Here is a 23,728-nt window from a genome sequence, read left to right as displayed (position 1 = left end):
TTACACTCATCTTTCTACTAAAGATAACTAGTCTATTAATTTGGTTTTACATTGTTTCGTGTTTTGCATTGACTTGGTATGCTAGACTCTTGCATATAAGGTCAAATGACCCTTTTGATGTTAACTAATTCAGATCACTTATGAATAAGCTGCAGATATTTGTATATACAGCTTTAGCTCATGTTACTTGGCATGAGACAATTGTTGATACACATTTAGACACCAGGTTGAGGCCCCTGTAAAATTATATTATCTATTAATATCGTGAAAGTAGTCATAAAACATAAACTAATTTTAAAAACAAAACTAGTCATAAAAAAAACTAATTTGAGAGATTTTTAGAATACTGTAAACTGGTTTCAATTTTTTCACACCATGTCTACCTGAATATTAATGGCTAACTTTATTGTGGATTTACCACATGCCAGGCATTGTTCAAAGTACTTTATATGCATTATCTCATTTAATCTTCACAATTGAGGAAACAGGGGCACTGAGAAGTGAAAAAGCATGCTCAAGCTGACATAACTAATAAGTAGCAGAGCTGGGATTTGAACCCGTGTGCTCTGTGTCCAGAGCTCATACTCAATCAGGATACTTTGCTTCATAATACTGTGATAGTTCTAAATAGAGGAATGAGCTGGTTCAAATATTTATACTGTCTAGGCCACCACTTACCCTCTAAGATTATAACAAAGACTGCATATCAACTGGCTGTCAGGTATGTCAAGACACTAGTTACTAGCCCAAATTTATGGCAAATTTATTTTGTTCAAAACCCAGGGATCTTGAATGACTTGAGAATGAATAAGACAAGGCAATTGAAGTGCGTGTATGTGGTTTTTTTTTTTAGATAGGGTCTCACTCTGTTGCCCAGGCTGGAGTGCAGTGGCACCATCACAGCTCATTGTAACCTCAACTTCCCCAGGCTGAGGTAATCCTCCCACCTCAGTGTCCCGAGTAGCTGGGACTACAGGTGCACACCACCACGCCCAGGTAATTTTTGTATTTTTTGTAACGATGGGGTTTACCCATGTTGGTCTAGAACTCCTGGGCTCAAGCAATCCACCTGCCTCAGCCTCCCAAAGTGCTAGGGATTATAGGCGAGGGCCACTGCACCTGGCCCTAGGTAATCAAATGTTAGAAATAGCCTTCCATAATTCCTGAAGCAGAACAATTAGCATAAACATGTTATCTGTTAACACAGCTTTTTAGTAAATGTTTGCACAGGAGCATTTTGCTAGTTGGTTTGGAAGAAGCAATGTCCAATTATCAGGAGTTGGGTCATGAGGGCTTAAGCATAAATGGCCGTGACTTGACAGAAGTAACAGTCTAGCAATATCCCATGGAGACTGAGAACCGATGGAAGTAGGTCTCAATGAAAGAGGTGGTCTGTGAACTTCATGACTATCATCACCACCCTAAGAGAAGAATCTTTTAAAAACACCATAGTGCCGTCCAGAAGCAAGTTTACTCAGATGACAAGTGAGTGCTGTAGGTTTGACACTATCACAAAGCAGAGAAAGTCTCCAAATGATGAGAAAAGATCAACCTTAACACAAAATGGTACAAAGTGTTCTTCTGAAGCATTTCATTCCCCTAAGGACAAAGGCAAATGAGAACGCACATGAACTGCACACACCATTTCACAAAAGACTACCCCACCGAAAGCTCAGTTTCAGAGGAGGTTTTAGTTAAATGACTGTAAAGTAGATATATTTTGAGATACTGCAAAGTGGAGGTGATGATCTGTGGGCCTAGGCACTAGGGTTTGACTTTTTCAGTGCTTCAGATTTACAAGTTTTTTCTTTCTTTTCTTTTCTTTATTGGCAATTTATTTTTGGTTAAGCAAACATTATTCACAAAATAAAACTAAAGGGTTTCAAACACAAATTAATATGTGGCTGCATCATGTAAACGTGCCAATAAGATAAACATACCAATTCTATTCTGTGATTTATCACTTAGGTTTCTCCACAGCTTTTTAAAATGAAGGGTTATAGACATTTTGATGATGACAGTAGATAATCTGCCTGTTATATAAAAAGTGAGCTGGGTGCGGTGGCTCACGCCTGTAATCCTAGCACTTTGGGAGGCTGAGGTGGAGGATTGCTTGAGCACAGGAGTTCGAGACCAGCCTGGGCAACATGGGGAAATTCCATCTCTACTAAAAACAAATATACACACACACACACAAATTAGCTGGGTGTGGTGGCACATGCCTGCTGTCCTAGCTACTCGGGAGGCTGAGGTGAGAGGATCACCTGAGCCCAGGAGGTTGAGGCTGCAGTGAGTCATTGTTACCAGGTATCCTTGTTCTTAGAGCTTCCAAGATGGTGGTGGGCCACTTCCAAGATGGTGGCAAGCCTCTTGTTCTCTGACTTGGGGTTCTTGGCCTCATGGATTCCAAGGAATGGAATCTTGGGCCATGTGGTGAGTATTATAGCTCTAATAGAAGCCGTGGATCATGGAAGAGAACCTCGAAACCCAGCGACTAGTTCAGCTTGATTAGGACGAACCTGGGCACTTAGCCATGCAGGAACAATGTCAAGCCTTTAGCCCGATTGGGAGAGGCAATGGGTGCCTCGCTGGACCAGCAGTGCAGCGGACACCCTGCTGGATCTGGAGGGGTGGAAGTCAGCGTTAGGTCTGCGGCGGCGGGTCTGCGATGGCAGCAAACAACAGTGGTGGATGACGAGTGAAAGCTCAGCTCAAGCCATAACAAACATGGACCAGAAGAGTGTGCAGTACCAAGATTTATTAGAGTGAAAACAGAGCTCCCATAAAATGGGAGGGGACCCAAAGGGGGTTGCTGTTGCCAGCTCCAATGCCTGGGTTTATATCCTGATCATTGTCCCTCCCCCTGTGCTCTCAGGCGATAGATGATTGGCTATTTCTTTACCTCCTGTTTTTGCCTAATTAGCATTTTAGTGAGCTCTCTTTACTACCTGATTGATTAGGTGTGAGCTAAGTTGCAAGCCCCCTGTTTACAGGTGGATGTGGTCACCTTCTCAGCTAAGCTTAAGGATTCTTAGTTGGCCTAGGAAATCCAGCTAGTCCTGTCTCTCACCATGATCTTGCCACTGCACTCCAGCCTGGGCAACAGAGTGAGACGGTGTCTCAGAAAAAAAAAAAAAAAAAAAAAAAAGGTGACTAGACAACTGAGGATGCAGAATCCAAAAGTATACTAATACTTCTAAAGACAAGATAATAGGGAAAATAATAACAACAACAAATAAATCCACTGTTACGTGAATCAACTCTTTTGGAAGCAGGTCACAGGCTCTTCATACTCTGTCCTCTAATGTATTTGTTCCCAAGAAGAAATGAATTTAAGTTTTAATAGGAATACAGTATTTTATTAGAAAGAGTACTAAGCTGAGATTCAAGTGGCCTTAATTCTAATTACTTTTAGATCATCAGTAAATTATTTTCCAATTGTGCTAGCTTCTCTAGAAATAATTCCTGCCCCTACATACCTTCTAGGTGCTTTGAAAGAATAAAGGAACAAAGTAAAATTTAGTATGTTTTGGAAGTAAAATCAGTACAAAATGTAAAAAATATATTTTTCTTTATTAGTTCTTTACAACAGAACTAAAATATTTCCTGAGAATTAAGTATAATAACTTTGACAGATTATAACTACTTTAAATCATTTTACTTCCCTAAAAGAGGTAATATATTATCATAGAGTAATTACCAATTATATGAGTAATATAAATTACTATGTGCCTAGGGAGGGAATTTGTATATGTATAATGTTAGGAAACTGAGGACACTTCCTTATTAGAAATGGATATTATTGTCAAACAGTTGCTGTTCCCACAACTTAGTAGTATTCTAGGTGGAAAGGCAGAGGACAAAGAAGCATATCCAAGTTTTAATTTCATCCTCATAAATAACTAAAAGGAGAAAAGAATTATTGTTCCTTTTCAAATGGTAATAAGCCAGTGCCTACTTAGGAGACTAGTTTATCTAGTCAAGAGACACTCTTTTACCATCACAAGCTTCTTTAAGATTTAGCATAATGAACATCCACTTTAAAATCATAATGAATAAAACATTCAAAGCCATTTGTATTATATAAAAAAGCATGGAGCATCACACTCTAGTTGGTACTATTTTTATTCTAATTTGGCCATGGGTACTATTATATTTTACTTATAACCTATATTAAAATGATAACAAGAAACCAGGCAAGTCATTTTTTCCTGGTAAGTTAGAAAGACAAAGTCAAATAAGAGACTATAAAAGATGTTAATGGTGCTTAAAATATTTTTTAAAAATTGTAGCAAAGTGATTTTAAACATCATTTAAATAAATTGGTAAAATAATAAAATCAAATCTCGTTAGAAAACTGTTTATAGATGTTTGAGCCAATTTTTCATTTTTCTGATTTTTCATTTTAATAGGCTAACCTTATGGAAGTGAATATTGACTCATATAAATGTGAAATGTCTGAATATACTGTGTGTGTGTGTGTGTGTGTGTATACATACACCCTTTTGTTCTCACAGTTGCTACATACGAAAATTTGAAGGTCCACATGTGGCAGCTAGCAACACCCACAATACACCTTTTGGGGTACAAAAAAGTCACTAATCCTTTCAAAGGGTTATCAATAGGCAAATAATTAAAATAACTTCATTTCTTTTGGGTTCCACACATTTAGACATCAGCATGATTCTTGCCCAATTACCTGTTATACAATATTCCATAAGTTTCTCTATGCTCCACAAAGACAGGGTTCTATGATCAAAGGATTTAGAGAAATTCTTGGGTTAAACAGAACTAAACTGCACTAACACGCAGTTAACAGAACTAAACTGTCTTTCATGCAATACTTCTCAGAGCCTTTTATCAGCTAAAAAGCAATGTGATGCTCCTTGGAGGGAAAATATAATAGGTCTCCGAAAGAAACATTAGTTTTCCAGAATACACATCATTTCCCTTCCAACAGATCTGAATATATATCAAGAAAGGGCCGTCTGAACAAGTGGTGAGGAAGGAAGAGGCATTGGAGGAACAACACAGAGTCCTGAGAATTATGAAGCTTTGAAACATCATCCTTAATTGACACCCTGCTAAACCAATTATCGTTTTCTCTAAACTAATGGTTCCCAAACTTCAGCGTTTGCCAGAATTACCAGGAGTGTTTCTTGAAATAGAAAGTGTCAGGCCTCCCCACAGAGTTTCTGATTCAGTAGGTGTGGGTGAGGTGAGAATTTACATTTCTAAATGCATCCAGGTGAAGTTGATGTTGCTAGTCCATCTGCCACACTTTTGAGAACCCCTGCTCTAAGGGAATATTGTCCTATCTGACAATGGATTTAGTTATTTGCTAAGCATTTTCTTATGGCACTGATAATTCAGTTTCCAAAAGGTCATACTGAAGGAATCTGGACACCTTAATTCTACATCTCTGACATCAGTAATGATGTTAGCAGCCACGTAAAAGAAGGCCAGTCTAGGTCATGAATAAGGATTGGCCTTCTCAAAATCTATTCTACTACTCCTGGGAAACACATTCATTTTCTGTTTACAAAGTAGGGCTACTAGTTATGATGGTAAGTATGTATATGAGAGCTCTGTGTTGTATGTTGCTTACATTTGCTGTATAAACATTTCCAGAGTGTTTTCTAAATGTTTGCTATGTACTCAAATTTGAACGAATAAAGGATTCTTTAAAAACTGCCCCTCAGCTCTCCAATAAACTCACACCTTTACTCACTACAGAAATCCCAATCATTTGAGAACATTACCCCTTCTCCTCACCCCTAAAAAAAAGATACCTAGAAAAAAGACAAGCTAAAAGGAGGAAAATACTTTCCACATCGATTAGGCAAACAATGTAATGCTGACCACAGCATTTCAGCACAGACGATCAAAAGCTTAAGTATCAATAGATTACTAAACTTCAAAACAAGCACTGAATACAAGTTCATCAATTGCACCCTGCAGCGAGGAAGTAAGGAAAAAACACATCTCATACAACCCTTTCTACTTTTTTCCTAATGAAAAAAAGTGAACATCTAAGGAGTGTCAAGTATTTGTTATTTATTCCTTTCTGTTTTACAAGTAGCCCCAGCTGCATTTGGTTTACTTCTGAGTATCACTGGAAGCCCATTTTAAACTGAGGCCCCCAGTTAACCATACTGGAATTCCTGGAATACATTAACATGTCCAAATGAAAATCACTCAGATAGCCTTACAAGCTGCAAATAAGAAATGCAGAAATGGAATGAGCCCCTTCTCTTGTTGACTTGCTCTCTTACCACTTAGACAATTACATTCTTCCCAAAAGGCTTCAAAATGACCTTCAAGAAAGATATTTTTGCAGTAAGATTATTATAGTAACTGTAAAGACTGATATAATGGGGAAGGTAGAACAATGGAGATAATTGTATCAAAAACTTCAAAATTCTAGACTAAGGTTAATTGCTGCAGCTAAAACTTCAAAATTCTAGACTAAGTTTAATTGCTGCAGCTGGGCCCAAAACATAGCTGTGAGCTTTCTGGCAACCACAGTAAATAGGAAAATGTACTGAATTGCATTTGCTCCTGTAGTCTGATAAAAGAAGGCATACTGTTTAATACCTCTCCTGCATAAAAGTAAAAACTTGTGCTAGATACTGTGGAAGAAATGAAAAAGATTATGCCATGGAAACTGCCCACAAGGAGTTTACAAATCTTCTCTGTCCCATAACTACAGAGGCATGAGTAGTTGTGCTGGCGGGGGACCTAGGACTTGACGCCTGCTTGGAGGTTGTGAACAGTAGGGAGATCAAAGGTAACTAGTGGTGCATGTTTAGTGGTGCTGTTGAAAATGAGGAAGAGCAAGTTCCATGGGGAGAATGAGACTTCTCTGGGCCATAATTAATCACAGCTATTCATTTTTGCTTCAACGAAAGCAGAGGAGTTTATAATGAAAAATATGTGATAAAAATGGCAGAAATAATTCTCTCTTGGGGGTGGAGGAATCCTACTCTCTTATATTACCCTCTTTTCATGAGTATGTTACTCTATTCATTACACTTTCCTTATGTTTTTGTTACAAATACATTATTATTGGAGCTGAAGTATTTCAGAATGAAAAGCCTTTCTCAATGGGTGTCTCCTAATTGCTTTCTTTCTTCACTCACTCCTTCCCTCCTTTCCTCCTTCCTTCTTTCCTTCTGTTTTTTTTTTTTTTGTTGTTGTTGTTGTTGTTTGTTTGTTTTTGTTTTTTAAATCTCTGACTTGGAAGCAATGCCACTTTTTAAAGGTATTTCTTTAGTGGGACAATAGGAAAATTTGGGGAGAAATAAGTGAAACATGTTTAAATGTTTTATCATTTCAAAGATGAGTAAATGTCACATGCCACTAAAGTGAGGCCTCAAGAATTTGGAAAAAGGGGGAGACAGTCTTGGTTCTGTTTTATCTGTCAGTTGCCTATTAAAATATGCAAGTCACAATTATGGAAATCATTGCCAAATGTTGACACCAGCTGAATGCTGCTAAATATTTAAAAATCATTTTAAGGTTTTTTGTTGTTGTTGTTGTTGTTGAAACACTTTTCTCAAATGTTCCAGACACCTTGCCTGTTTTTGAAAGCAGAGTCAGTTGTCCAAACCTGAATCATATCTTGGTTACTAAGGATTGCACCAAGACCTAAGGATCGCCTGTTCAGAAAACCAGCAATCACTATCCAGGAATGGAGATGAACATGGAGAAAGTCTAAGAGACTGGGCTGACTATGCAAACTCCAAGATACAGTACATGAGCCTAGAGATCCTTTCTTAAACTTCCATGTTGAAATTACTTTCTTATTATTTCTCCCATTTCTTTTAAAAGCATATTGCTTGGACTAAATTACAGTTATTGTGGGGTTTTTTAAGTGTTAATTCATGGGCTCTCTCTATTATAATATTTGTTTGTCTTTCTATGTTCAAACTTTTTGGACTTTGAAAATGTCATTGTGTATTTAGAACAAGAGTTCTTTAATAAACTTTAAATATATATTTTTTTGAACTAGGCAGTCACCTTTTTCACAAAATTCCTTTTTGAAGATTATGAGCTCATACTTGATTCAGAATCACCTTATTAGCACTCGTTATGCTTCCAAGTATACCTTGATTTGCAAGCTACCCATCTGCTGTAAAATTCAACTTCAAACATTTTAAGACAAAAAATGCTAGACTATTACTACATAATCACACTGATTATTTTTAAAATAACACTTAACAATGGCCACTAAGTAATTTTTTTAAAAAAAAATCCATATATAAGGTAAAAGCACGCGAAATGTAACAGTTGGGTCAACAGCATTTAGCCAAATATCATTTCTATAATGCTAAGAGATGGAATTAAATTTGCAAATATCAGCAATCTGTAGGCCATCAAATCTAGGTTAAAATCTGGTTGAATGAGGAAAGTTGGCACATGGATGTATACAATTTTCATCTATATTTGAGTAAAAACTGAACTGGGAGTGAAATTACAACTGTAGATGAAGAGATCTCTGTGTACCTCTCAGTTGAGCCCATATTTATTCTCCCTCTCTCAAAGTGTTTCAACAATCTCATGTTTCATTCAACAAATATTTTTCCAAGTCCTAACATGTACTAGGCACAAAAGATATGATGGTGGACAAGATAGCATCTAATGCAAAACAAAACAAAAAGTATGGCAGACTTTCACTGCAACTTCAAAGAAATCTGATGTTAAGATGAGCGCAAGGTCAGTAGGCTGGAGGGAAATATCCACTCATTTCTACTTAACCATGTAGGATTTATCTGCATCTCAATTCCATCACTAGTTTTTCCTTCCCACCATGACCACCTAATTCAAAACCTTAATATTTCATACCTTCAATACTTCAACAGCTTTCTAAGAGGTACTTCCTCTTGTCAGTCTTTTTTTCTATCATTTTTTTTTGCACAAGCTGATAGTGTCATTTCTCATGCTTCAGCCATTCTGATTTAACATTCGACTCCCCAAACATATCACAGTTTTCCCCTTCTATCTTTGCTCAGGTTATCCCTTCTGCCTGGAATACCTTCCTATTCCTTCTTCAAAGAACACCTCAAACAGTGTCTCTCCCATGACTGCATCTTTAGCCACCACTGCTGGATATAATCCCAGTCCCTACCTGTGTCCTTGGACTGTTTTAGCTGTTAGTTTGTATCTGGCTTACGGCATATAACACAAGCAACCTCTTACTAAAAGGTCAGGCAAGAACCACGTCTTTCCTAACTTTGTATTCTCCACATTACTGAGCCCAGTGCCTAACAAGTAAGAGATTGCAATAAATGTTTGTTGAATGAATCATTTCTTTGGGGAACTGAATGTACATACAATTCTTAATGGATTTAACAGGACTTTCAGAATTAAATAACCCCTGACATTTATAAAAATCCTTCTAGGAAACCACAACCAAATAGTCTTATAAATTCAGTGCTGCTGCTTGCTCTCATATGAAGATAAACAGAGGTAGTAGGATTCCCATGACTTGCTTAAGGCCACATAAGGAGCCCTTGTTAGAACTGTTATGTGTGACAAAGCAGCATTTTCAATGTTTATGCCACTTGCTGATAGAACATTTCATTTCAGATATTTTCAGTGGTTACATCTAGAGTTCACCCAAGAAAAAGGCATTTTCCAAAACTACTTATCAGGCTCCTTTGAAAAATGAGACAATATTCCAAAGTCAAATTCTTCCTACAGTGGGGTACTGGGAGATTAAGGATGGCTATGGTTTTAAAAAATTTTTAGTAATGCTGAAGTTAAAACTGAATTTGTTTCTATATAGAACACTTTTTTGGGTTAGTAAAAAAAGTAAAATAACCAGGAAATCGCAGAAACTCTAGAAATTACATTTTTATAAAAGCTGGAAAAAATTAAGTTTGTAAAGTGGAACAACTCCTAGGATAGGTATTTGTGAAATATTTAAAACAAGAACACAGAGTACATGGAGCTATTAAAAATCCTCAAATTATTACTTCAGTTTCACTATCTTTCACAAATAGGTGGATGAACAAAGATATTACGACAGTGTGACAATGTGGTCTTAAAACAATGTGGTTTTTTAAAAATGAGACCTCTAAAAAGTATTTGGAGCTAAGAGATTATTGATACTACAGTGTCATCTACTCACTGTCTTTAGATGCATATAAAAGATGGTTAAAGAGTTTAAAGTCACAGAAAAAGGTTTTCTGTTTGCATTTTTGCATGCTAAGACAGAAATTAGAACATTACTACCATTCAGTTAGTTAGCTAACAAATCATGGCTGATACATAGGACATGTCTTGGTTTTTGTCATATTTAATGGAATTAAAGGGAATTTGTCATCTGTAATACATTTATATTACTGTGGACTTTACATTTTCAAATTTTTGTACAGTTTTCAATGTGGAAACTGCCTTCACTGTCCACTATCTACTCATAAGAATATAGGTAGAAGCAAAGCCTAATTTATTTTTTACCAATTTCCAGTGGGTTAAAAAAATTTGAGCTTCAACAGAAAAAAAAAAAAAACTTATTTATGATAGACAAAAATCCAATTTAAGGCATACATTTAAATGCCTATGACCGAGTTATGGCTGCAAAACTGTTTCTAACAGATAGATTCTATAGCCATATCTACTTAACTAAATAACAGATTAGACATGACATTAAGCAATTTTACATAAACTCATCATAAACAAGATACTGAAAAATGATTTACTCTATCTCTAGATACAACATGATTCAATTCAAATACTGGAGATCATTTAGAAAATAAAAGGATGAAAAACAAATGGAATTGTTTACTGACTTCAAAGAAAACAGTATCAAGAAAGATGGCAAAAAATGTGAGATAAACTTGTAATGACATCTAGCAGTAAAACTTGACCCTGGAGTGAAAATTGAAGGCACAGAAATAAAAACATTGAAAACCCAAGCAGGACTGCAAATCTGGATTAGACATCAAAAATTTAAAAAAAAAAAACCATAAATTTAAGAAACTGAAGACCAATTATGCAGCAGAATAAACACTGAAGAAGAAAAAAAGAGTATTTAGAGAAAATAGCAGACAGCTCAGATTCCTCTGGAATATATAACCCCATAAGTCAGGGACCAAGTGACACACTGAGATAGAGGAAAACAAGGGTCACCCCAAAGATGGTACATGCAGAAAGATCATCTGCAAGGGCAAAAAGAATAGTAAGTAAACAATGTTCTATGAATAACGTCATGTTCCTAGAAGAACTAATTGCTATTTCCAGATGCACAGAAGTACCTTGTATACACATTTCAAAAAAATCTGATATAGAGAAAAAGACTCCATTTCAGCTATGCTACATGAAGAGATTATTTACTAACCAAGTAGGATCAGATGTATATTACCCTAACATCTAAGAGTTTCTTCTAGACAAAATAGTTGACATAAAATGTTTTCAAATTTCAAATTTCCAAATCTCTCCTACTTAATGGAGCTCCTATAGCAAAGGGTCAGTATTAATGGTATCATCAAATACTGGTTGGGGAATACATGCCTGGCCCTAGCCCAAGTCTTTTCTCACTAGATGCCCAATTACAACTTGGCCAGGAAGAAATGATTTTGAGCTATGATCCCATAAAACAACACTTTAAATAAGTTGGATTAGATTCTAAATTATTGTACAAAATACTTGACCCATAATAAGGCTGAATTGCTACTGCAGTATTTCAGCTGATCTATGACAGGTTTCTTCCTAGTTGGCCAGGGCATCGTACTAATGAGAATATAACAGAATCAGACATCAGTGAGTTTTATGCAGTGAAGATGTGATACGCAGCCACAGTTATAATCCCCAGTTCTGGTCAGCAAACTCAACAATGCGGTGTTTGGGGAGAAGGATGGACAAGGGAGCAGAGACAGCTCAGTGTTCTGATATTCATCAATTAAGTGAAATTTAGTACCACAGAGTTAGGTAACTTTGTCTAAAAATTCTTCTCTTCTGCCCTGTTTTCAAAACAAGTTATCCAAGTAATTGTCCATGAACTAAATATGAAGATTAATAAAGTCTTAATCTAAATTATCATGAATCAGAAACAATAAAAGAGGGAGGGATTAGCAAAGGAAAAGTTGGCTCTCCACCCCTCACTTTGCACTTTTAAGTGCAAAAAGTAAAGGAGAGCCACAAAACTTCACAGACAGTCCCAATGTCATGTGGGGCAGCATGACTGTGATAAGAGCTGGATGCTTTTGGTTTACTAAAGCAATAGACTAATTGATGTTTTCTCCATTTCCTTCTCCTCCATAGGAAAGAAGACCGAATAATGATTGGAAGAACGCTGGAGTCATCAAGCTCTTTTGATAATTGCATATGTGAACTAGGTCAAGTAACTCTCCCTCAACGGATCGCCAGTTTACCCAACTGTAAATGGCAACAATTTTGAACTGAACGTTCTTCCTTCTACAGCCAAAATTATTCATTTGCTAGGTTTGTGAAGTGCTTTTATATGTATGAGCGCTTTCTTAACTGTTAAGTTATCTGAGTCATCAAGCTTTTGTCGGGGGCGGGCAATCTCATGATCAGTCATGACATGGATTTTAGAGTTTTCTCATCCCCATACTCAAAGTTTTTTTTTTAAGAATAAAAATGAAAAGAAACAATACCCGACAATATTTCTGAGCCTCAAAGGACAGACTAAAAAAGCTAACTTTTAAATAACTTCTTTTTGAAATAATTTTGAACTTACAAAAAAAATCGCAAAAATGATACCTAGAGTCCCTGTATACCCTTCACCCAGAATTCCCCTACTGTTAAAAACTTACATAACCATAACACAATTACCAAAACCAGGACATTAACACTGGTACAAGAGACCTTATTTGAATGTCAACAATTTTCTTCCTAATGTTCTTCTGTTCTAGGATCCAATCCAGGTTCCCACATGGCATGTATTCCTCACTTCTCCTTAGTCTCCTCCAATCTATGACACTTTCTCAGTCTTTCCTTGTCTTTCATGACCATGACACTTTGGATGAGTACTGGTCATTTATTCTGTAAAATGCCTCCACTTTGTGTTTGTTGAATGTTTTCTCATGATTAGATGGAAACCATGTATTTTTGGCAGGAACATCACAGAAATGATGTGTATTCTATCTAAGGGTATGTGATATTGTTATATCTTATCACTCATCATGTTAACCTTAAACACCTGGTTAAAGTGGCATCTGCTGGGTTTCTCCACTGTAAAGTGACTATTTTCCCTTTATTTATTTATTTTAGAAACAGAGTCTTGCTGTGCTGCCCAGGCTGGAGTGCAGTGGCACAATCACTGCTCACTGCAGCCTCAATCTCCCAGGCTCAAGCGATCCTCTGCTTCAGCCTCCTGAGTACCTGGGACTACAGGCATGCACCTTTATGCCCAGTTAATTTTTTAAAAAATGTTTTGTATAGACAGGGTCTTGCTATATTGCCCAGGCTGGTCTCAAACTCCTGGCCTCAAGAGATCCTCCCACCTTGGCCTCCAAAGTGGTGGGATTAAAGGCATGAGCCAGTCACCATGCCTGGTCTATTTTTCACTTTTAATTGATAAATATCCTGGGAGAAATACTTTGGGACAATGCAAATATCCTGTTTCTCCTCCAACTTTTACCCACTGATTTCAGCATGTATCAGTGGATCTTGCCTGCAACCACTATTACCATGGCATTTGCCTACTAGTGATTTTGTGTTTCCTTCATTTGTTCTCCATTTATTAATTGGAATTCTTCTGTAAGGAGGAGTTGTCCCTTCTCCCCAACTTATCCATTTATTCTTTTTTTTTTTTTTTTTTTTTTTTTTGTAAACTATGGACTCACGGGCATCTATTTTATTCTATGGGCTATAATTCAATACTATCATCATTTAGTTTCTTGCTCAAGTTATTCCAATTTCAGTCATTGGGAGCTCCTTCAGATTGGCTACTGTGCTCTCTTTCATGCCCCCACCCTTTTTCTAGCACTTTCTTATATTCTTACACCAAAAGACATTACAGCCTCATCTTTTATTTTCCCTGCTTCTGTCCAGAATCAGCCATTATTCCAAAGATCCCTAGTTCCGTTATTGGAGAATGATATTAGACACAAAGATGTGGGTGCTAGGTATGCTTATTGCTGTTGGGGTGTTAATTGCTTCTAGGTCCTCCCTAGACAGAGCTAGGAAATGAAAGCATACATAATAACCCATGCATACACATAGATCAATATCTATTCCTGTATCTATCTGTATACATACTCATGTGTCCTTTCTAATCCACACCACAGCATTCATCCTAACCTTCCCCTTTTAACTTTTTTTCTCTGACAGTGAGAAAACAGGCTCTCATTTTCTACTCTATATACATTTATTTGTTCAACCTCAGTATCCACTTACTTACATATGCCTGTGAGGAACAGATTTACTAACTAGAATCCTGTATTTGTGTGCAATTCTTTTATCTTTATTATAAATATAGCACCTCCAGGCTTCTATTTATTAGTGTCAGCATGACATAGCTTTTCCCATCTTTTACAATTAATATTTTAAACTTAAAAAAAGCAAGGAGGAAAAGAGTATGCTACTATTTGTGTAAAAATGGAAAATAAATATGGATATCTTTGCTCGTGTGTGTGTGTGTGTGTGTGTGTGTGTGTGTGTGTATAAAATATCTATGGGAGAGGGAAAACCAAAGTATCAGTTTGGAGGTCAACTGATTAACTGGGAAAAAGAGACGAGGGGAAAAGTTCACTGCCTACTCTATTACCGTTGAATTTTCTTAAACTTTCTCATTGAGTATAATTCACAAATCATAAAACTCACCCTTTTAAAGTGTACACATCAGCAGTTTTTAACGCATTTATATACAAAGTTGTGTAACTATCACCACTATCTAGTTCCAAGACATTTTCATCATCCTTACAAAAAAAAACCCTTGTACCCATTAGCAGTTAATTCCCATACCCCCATCCCTTGCTCACCCATCTACTGCCCTTCACAAGACCCTGGCAACCACTAATCTGCTTTCTGTCTCTGTGGATTTGCCAACTCTTGATGTTTCATATAAATGCAATAACACAATATGTGACCTTTTATGTCTGGCTTCTTTCACTTAACATCATGTTTTTAAGGTTCATCCATGTTGTAGCATGGATCAGTACTTTGTTCCTTTTTGTGGCTGAGTAATATTCCATTGTATGTATATACCACATTTTGTTGATGTAGTCATCAGTTGATGACTGTTTTTATAAATTTTTGAATTATGAAAATATCCATTCAAAAATTAAACTTTAAAAAATAGAAACAAAATGAACAAGCCCTTCTCATAAAAAACATGAAAATGTAAAAAAAAAATCAAGCAAACAATGTACAAAAAATAATAATGTACAGAAAAGCTTCTTTGACATTTGCCAGGACTCACAGACTCAATAGCAACTTAGACAGCATGGAATACAGAGGAAAAGTAACAGGAAAAATAAATGTATCAGTAGAGTCAAGAGAAGCCCAGCACAAGCTTCCAATGTTCTTTCTAGTTAGAAGCCACACGCACAAGGACTCTCTCTCTCTAGTAACAAACTACAGAGGCATGTATGGAATGTCTCCACCCTGGGAAGCCCAGTTCTAGTCTCAAGGTCTGAGGTGCAGATGGGCCCTGATCACATATGCACAGCCTGCTACCAACTGGCCATGGCAACTGTAATCCAGGACCCTAACAATGAATCAGTCATCAATCTTGATCTTGAGCAAAGCAACCCTGACAAGTTGTTATGTCATGGTCCATTGTTCCAGGTGTATACAACACAATAACCAATCAGTGACAAAATGAATGGTGGCCACATTCCCAGGGGATAGTTAAGGTTTCCCTTGGAGACATGCAAAGAGTAAGCCACCAAAACTGCTATGTTAACTCTTTCCTCACATGAGATTTCTTTATTGATAATCCCCCATCACTGGGGTATGAACTCTAGTTGATGTACAAGTCATAGAAAGAAGGGAGTGAAGAATACGGATTGAGCACCGTTTGACTTCTACTTTACCTATAAACAGGAGTTATTTGTCTTCGTGGATATTATTCTCTTTTCCATTTAAAAAATATAAAGAATAGACACCTCTGCTTTGTGTGGGCTTGCTTTCCCCCGATTATGTCAATCTTTCCAGCTCTTGGAACAGAATCCAAAGTCCTCAGTATGATACACAGAGCCCCACCTGATCTCCCCACCCCCAGGACCTCTCTGCCCTCATCTCCCACTGCCCTCCCCCTTCACCGCTCTCCTCCAGCCACACTGGTGACCTTGAGTTTCCTCACACACACCAGGCCGCCACCAGCTTCAGGGCCTTAGCTGTCGCCATTCTCCTTGCCTGGAGTGTTCTTAGAAATCCTCTTCACTGTCCCCTCATCTCCTGCATGCCTCTCCTCAAAGGTCACCTCATTGGAGGCCTCCTGACCACTATATATAAAACAGTAGCCCCTGTCATTCTCTGCACCCTTTCCTCACACCTGACAATATATTGTTATCCTGAATATTTAATTATTTTTTACCTGCTCCTCCTCCAACTCCCAATGAGAATGTCTGTACCATGGAGACAGGGACTGTTTCTGGTTCATGGCTAAGTCCCAAGGCCGTGAACCGGAAGGGGACAGCTGTCACACTCTGCAGGAGTATATGATAGGCACACATATATCACACCACTTCTAGGACTTCTCACTCTCCAGTGTTCTGTCTTTCCGGTGACTTGTTGCTGCTATTTTCTCTGACACGCTCTTGGTCCATTTTCCCTTGCTCTCTTTCTTGATTGACCATAATTACAGAAGTACATTACCAATCACTTCTAAGATGGACACTTGTTCACTTTTTAACATCTAGGACATTGGGATGCCCATTATGATCAATGGCATATTGTAGGGGATGATGAATAAATGGGAGACACAGTTAACAGTTTTTACAAAAGAAAAACTGGTCATGTTACAGTGGAGAAACCCAGTAGATGACACCTTAACCAAGTGATTAAAGTTAACATAATGAATAAGATATATCAACATCACATACCCTCATATGTCACGCACATCATTTCTGTGTGTGGGTTTCTTTTTTATTTGCCAAAACCACATGACCTCAGTCTAATCATGAGAAAACATTCAATAAGCACAAAGTAAGATGTATTTTACAGAATAACTGACCAGTATTCATCCTCAGTGTCATGGTCATGAAAGACAAGGAAAGACTGAGAAAGTGTCACAGGTTGGAGGAGATTAAGGAGATATGAGGAATAAATGCCTCATGGGATCCTAGATTGGATCCTGGAACAGAAAACTAACATTAGGAAGAAAATTGGTGACATTCAAATAAGTTCTCTAGTTTACTTAAGAATCTTGTACCAGTGATAATTCCCTGGTTTTGATAACTGTGCAATGCATGGCATGTAAGTTCTTGACATTAGGAGAATCTGGATAAAAAGTATAGAGGAGTTTCCTGTATTACTTTTGTAACTTTTCTGTAAGCCTAAAATTATTAATTTTTCAAAATAAAATGTTTAAAGGCAAGGCTGAACTATCAATATGTATTTGTTTGGGTACCATTAGGTTGGTGCAGAAGTAATTGCAGTTTTTGCCATTGCTTTCATGGCAAAAAACACAATTACTTCCGCACCAACCTATAATTACAATTCTATTTTCCTTTCAAAAGAGGTTTTTGAAATGTTCAAAATAGCATTGACTTTTACCAGTCAAAGATACTTCCTTTTAAAGATTAGCATCATAGAAAATAGAGATCCTTAAATAAAATGTTATTTTCCTTGACTCTCAGGATGACAGGTGCTGCTTATGTGTCTTTATAGTGTAGACAGACCTCTCTGATGGAGCTGATAAATGGTGCTAAGTCTTGCATAATCCAGTGACCCTTGGGATTGCGTTGCTAGGCGTCTAGTTTCTGGTAAACTTTCCCTTAGCAAATAGGGATAAGTAAGTATTCAGTCAAAAATAGTCAAATTTTAAACTAATGAAAACTGCTGTGACTAGTGGTGCTATTACAGAATATACTGGTAACTCAGGTCAGTTTGACCTACAAGGATAGATTCATATCCATATGCTTATACAACAGGTTTCACTTGTCAAAATATTATTTTTCTTGTGATCATATGTGATTTTGAAGACACGGCATGTGACTGTTTTATGTGCATTCCTCACCCAGTTCCCATTTTTTAAGGAATGTATATAGGTTAGCTTGAGTATCCTCTAACTATGTCTGCTGCTATGGCCTTTACCAGGAAATTCGTGGCACAAAACTACCCAAAGTGGTAAGAGAGGTGGGCAGATGTGATGGGTGTTGATCTGTCATAATGAAATAATGACAACATTTATATCCTTCCTCGATAAAAAGTGACTGATAACACATTGCTTCAAGTATAGAGGGAAAGGTTCTAGACATCATGATATTGCTGAAGCAGAATAACTTGGCTATGAAAACAATCACAAAGATTGATTTCATTTTAAAAATGATGACTCTTCGTTAAATCCAAGGAACATTCACTAAAAATACCAACCTAGATCAATAGCAAACTGTAATATCAAGAAATTGGCATAGAATGGATTAAGCAATACTTAAAGAGAACTTTGGAGACAGATTATGCCCAGTCCACAAGGCAACGGAGTCAAAAACAGCTGCATACCAACATGATATCAGACCATTCTACGTAGCTGGAAATTAATCCATGGACTACACTAGATTTCCATTTGAAGATGGTGCTGCCTTCATCACTGAGCACTCAACATTCATGGATTGATAGGCACAGCACTTCAGCACAATACACAATCAGTCATCCAATTTGCCCTTCTTATTTTCTTTTCTTTTTTTTTTTTTTTTTGAGACGGAGTCTCACTCTGTCGCCCAGGCTGGAGTGCAGTGGCCGGATCTCAGCTCACTGCAAGCTCCGCCTCCCGGGTTTACGCCATTCTCCTGTCTCAGCCTCCTGAGTAGCTGGGACTACAGGCGCCCGCCACCTCGCCCGGCTAATTTTTTGTATTTTTTTTAGTAGAGACGGGGTTTCACCGTGTTAGCCAGGATGGTGTTATTTTCATAATATTCCCTCGTTACAAGGTGAGTTAGAACATTGTATCTGTTGTACCTGTTATTAAGGCAATAACCATCATCTGGTAGAGTAGCTAGTACTAATAGAATTCTTACACAACAACAACAACAACAAAACAAAACAAAAACAAAAGCAGCAGCCCAAAACTCATCAAATGATTGCTTCAGTTATTTAATCACTCATGAGAGAAGAAATAGTACACAGATGAAGTTCAACAGTGTTTCAATTATGAAAACTCAGGAGAAGTAGGAAATGCTGCAGTAACCACTGAAGTATGTTATTTGTGTATTATAGATATGATACTAGTACAATGCACACAGGTCAATTACCCTCAGCTTAATTTAACTTTCATGCATGTCATGGATAAGAACTACAAAGCTCTTGTGCAGACATGGAACTCTGATTAATGTGCTATCTAAATGGCAAATTAAATAATTGTTTGAAAGGCTTTATATATTTGAAATATTAAGGGTTTCACAAAAATATGAGAATGTTAGGATTATGTAAATCATCTTTACCCTTTGTGACTGGTCATCAGGATATTAACATGATGCAAACATTACTTTAAAAATACTAGATACAGTGAGTAGACAACTTATTTAAATAATTAAGTGGCTTATTAATATTCATTGGCCATTATCTATTTTGTCTCTGAATTAAATACTTTCCAAGCTCTAAAGTTGTAGTGCAGTATGCATTTTGTAAACAGTCATCTTCCCTAGTACTTTTCTTCAAAATGTTTAGTTTATAGCACTCTTTTGCCTTTAAATGGAATTACTGACCTGAGTTTATTAATTAATAGGAAGATCACACATCTCCTTTCACATTCTATGATGTTTGGAAAGATAGAATTTACAAAGCCTGCAAGGAACTCTATATCAGAGTAACCACAAAACAGTTATACTTAGCTTAAACAACTAATATCACACAGCAACTAGATTTTGTCATGTACCTTTAGAACATGAGTTTGTAATTTTAAATAATAAACCCTAACTAAATAGAACTTTATTAAAGAATGCCTCCAACAAACATTTAGTTGATAGGAAGAAAACCTTTTATTTAATTCACTTTTATAGTGATACGTGGTTTTCCATTTGTACTAGCTTACTGCAGTCTCCACAATAATCACAGAAGTTCGGTAGAGAAGATATTACCTATCTGTTAAGAGATGAAGTCACTCAAAGATTGTGAGGTTAAGTTGCCCGAGGTCAGATACAGAGGCTGGGACTGTACCCCAGATCTCCTGAAACAACACATGCAAAGTTCCTACTGCAGTTCCTGACCCTCTATATGGACTGGATGAAAGATACCTCATTTTTTCCCCCAACTAACTCAGCACTCTTTTCCACTTCAAGGTAATGCCCAATCCTGTAGCAGCAGATTTAAATAATACACAAAATAATTGTAGATGAAACTTAAATGAAACCAAAATGAAGAAAATAAAATAAGTTCTTTAGTCATAATGTCTACCACAAATAAAGGCAATTCAGAGATTTTCAATGGTAGGAATTACCTTTATCTTTACAATAACAAGTTTGTATTCTTAAAATGGAATGGTCTGCAAAAAAAAAAAAAAAAAAGCAAACTAGTAATCACGAAATAAGTAAAAGTAACTCCTTAAGTAGTACAGGTTGAGCGTCTCTAATCTGAAAACCTGAAGTATAAAATGCTGCAAAAGCCTCAAATTTTTAAGTGCCAATATGATGTCACATGGGTGGCTGAGATAATGACGCTTTTGTTTTCTGATAGTGATGAATGTACACAACTTTGTTTCATGCACAAAATTATTCAAAATGTTGTATAAAATTACCTTCAGGCTATGTGTAAAAAGTATATGTAAAATGTAAATTTCATGTTTAGACTGGAGTCCCATCCCCAAGATATCTCTTTATGGATATGCAAATATTCCAAAATCAAAAAAAAAAAAAACATTTTCAGTCTCAAGCATTTCAGATAAGAGATACTTAACCTGTATATCGCTTAAGAAAATGTTTCCTGAGGAAACCATCACACTAAGGGATACATCTCTGTTAGCCAATGTAGCCATAAATAAAAATGTTAATGAGGTAAAATTGGTCACTGGTCATGATGAGGGTAAAACAATATCAAGAAACTGAAAAGGTTCTTGTTAAGCTTAATTCATTTTGACATATTTTGAAAAAAATCTCAAATGCATTGTAGCAAATCTTATTAATTAAACCAGAAATCCATTACCATTTATTGCTTCTGTGTTTTAATTTGTACTTATTATCCTTAAGGATAACTATGAATAAAACATGAAAATGACTACATTTTCTTTTTCTGCAATCATATACATCCTGTCCTATATAATACCTCATCTGCCCTCATATTTTGTTTATAATCTAGTACGTAATACTCAGGCTTGACGACTTTGGTAATAGGGCTTTCCTTACAAAATATACTCACAAATCTGAAATTGGTCAATCAGCTGTCCAGGAGGAAAATTAAGTGAACCTAGTTTTATAGCAATATGTTTAAGTTAAAGGTTCAAAATATACTTTGAGATACTTCAAAATGCTAAAATTTTCCTTCTGGAAACCTTATACTCCCTCAGTCTGACCTTATTTATCCTCTGAAAGCTGACTGGTCCCTCCCAAGTGCATTTTGGTACTATGGATAATAAGCTATAATTCAGTGAAGGGCTTCTCTAGGTTACATGAGGATTATGATCACTGTAACATCTAAATCATATATAAAAAAGTCAATGATAGCAAGACTACAATCCCTCACTCCTACAAAAATTATTCAATTTTTATTCTTTAAGTGTATCTGTTTTGATAAGTGGTAAGTGGTCTTTGGTGAAATGAGCTTTAGACTTGGCTTAGCTCTACAAACACAAAGAATTAAGATATTTTGTCGTTAAGCCATTCTGACTTTAAGACCTTCTATCTTGCCATTTTGTTTTTTTTTAAAAAAAAAAAACAAAATTTATCACTTTCATGCTATTATTAATTTTACTCATTTCAAAGCACATCATATTTCAAAAAACACAGAAATCAACAAATTTAAATTATGTGCATTCAGATGGGACTCACCTTTAGAGAATCAAAACAGGCCACCACACGACCATTTTCCACATGGCAAACTCTTGGTGGATGGGCAAACTTGCAATCTGCATCAGCTCGAGAGCAAGTTCCTCTCTGAAATTCTCTACAGACTTCTAAAGTCAGCCACTTGGTATCACGAATCAGGGCAACATTGACAGCCGTCATATTGAAAGCAAAATTAAAATCCAATGTACCCTCTTTAGGACAATATTATTGTGGACTATTAAAGGATTAAAAATGAATTCAAACTAAGTGTGAAGAGATAACAGGTTGCTTTGGTGAAACGTCTATTTGTTAACACTTAGGTTTTCATTAAAGTCAAATCTGGTCTAGTCAAACAAAAAGCCAATCATAAAAACTATCAGAATAACTAAAAATCAAATTAGAGACCAACTCCTAAGAAGCCAACTGTTAAGATAATGAATGTTTTATTTTGTTCCTTTGCCGAATTTATGTGAAATAACCAGCAGACTTTCAAAAGAATTCTGTGCTCTGCAGTTGATGTTTTCAATTATTCTTGTAAAAAACATATGCTGCTGGCTGCCCTTCAATTTGTGGAATGGTCTCAAATCAGGGGGAGAAAAGTTTTTCTATTTATTAGTTTTAAATAATAAGATTGGGAAGGATGTTAGAACCCCAAAAAAGTTTTGTTGCAAAATCAAGTGGAGGGAAAATGACTAAGAAAATTGAGAATCACAGAAAAAAGAAATGGACCAGCTGCTGACAGTAAACTACAAGCACACCAGGTTCGGAGGGGAGGTGGAGAGGGCAGGGAACGGTATGGTAGGGAGAGGGGTTTATAAAGAGACAGCTCTAGAGTAGAATCCAAGCAGCAGAGTTTTCAGAAAAGGCACTTTTCAGAACCTGCAAGAAAAAAATAAATAAAATTAGCTAAAATAATACAATGCTTCCGTCTCAAACTCTAGATTTGGAAAAGAAGTAACTATATCCTATTTAAAACAGGAAGCATCTAGATACTGACAGTGCAACATAGTACAGTCAGCCATTGTCAATAAAAAGGGCATTTCCCAGTATAAAACTGTATAGTAAAAGCAAGCAACTGCTTAGATTTACTGTTGTAGTACAAGACTGGGCAACAACCTCACATGAGGTGGGGTGGAGGATGGAAATGTAAAATGTGCTCCAGATAAAGAAAAAAGTCATTTGAAAAGATATTTTGTGTGTGTGTGTGTGTGTGTGTGTGTGTGTAGGCTCCTTAGTCTCTGAAGGGAAATTGGAGCAACTCAGAAGAAGGTTTCAGCATATACAAACAAGTGAGACAGAATGTGCTGTTTAATGAAATAGATTAAATATTATGCAGCTTTAAAGTATGCAGTTTAACTCAGTGTGAACCAGCTATAATTTCTAGCAAGAGCTGAAAAGATACAGGAAAGGTTAATTTACTGGCATATGCCATAAACACATACTGAAATAGCACTAATGCAAAAGTGAGCTCTGAGTATTAGAAAAATCAAATAACTGTTAACTTCATCAAAAAGTGAGATTAAAGTTCTTAAAAGTATTTCATTTAATTTTTTGGACAATATTTTCAACAACTTTACAAAATCTCAATCTTCTCTTTGTCCTTTCTATATTCAAGATGA

General features: G+C 36.5%; 1 protein-coding gene across 7 annotated transcripts in view; it reads right to left on the bottom strand.

Annotated features, from left to right (window-relative positions):
* MBNL3 (muscleblind like splicing regulator 3) overlaps positions 1-23,728 on the bottom strand; it is a 121,883-nt gene that overhangs the window by 47,947 nt on the left and 50,208 nt on the right. For 4 of the 7 annotated variants that reach the window (XM_026452009.2, XM_023198915.2, XM_023198913.3 and 1 more), the window contains exon 2: positions 22,113-22,988. The exons of 2 other annotated variants lie outside the window; for them this stretch is intronic. In XM_026452009.2, coding sequence (XP_026307794.1) covers positions 22,113-22,289 — 177 coding nt within the window. In that variant the 5' untranslated portion in view covers positions 22,290-22,988. Of the gene's footprint in view, positions 1-20,569; positions 20,615-22,112; positions 22,989-23,728 lie in introns of all 7 variants that reach the window. One more of the 7 variants, XM_023198916.3, reaches the window with a different exon arrangement.

This window comes from Piliocolobus tephrosceles, chromosome 12 (assembly GCF_002776525.5).
Source record: "Piliocolobus tephrosceles isolate RC106 chromosome 12, ASM277652v3, whole genome shotgun sequence".
In the NCBI taxonomy this organism is placed as follows: Eukaryota; Metazoa; Chordata; class Mammalia; order Primates; family Cercopithecidae; genus Piliocolobus; species Piliocolobus tephrosceles.
Note: the sequence above shows the minus strand (reverse complement) of the source record. Positions and strands in the feature narration are given on the sequence as shown.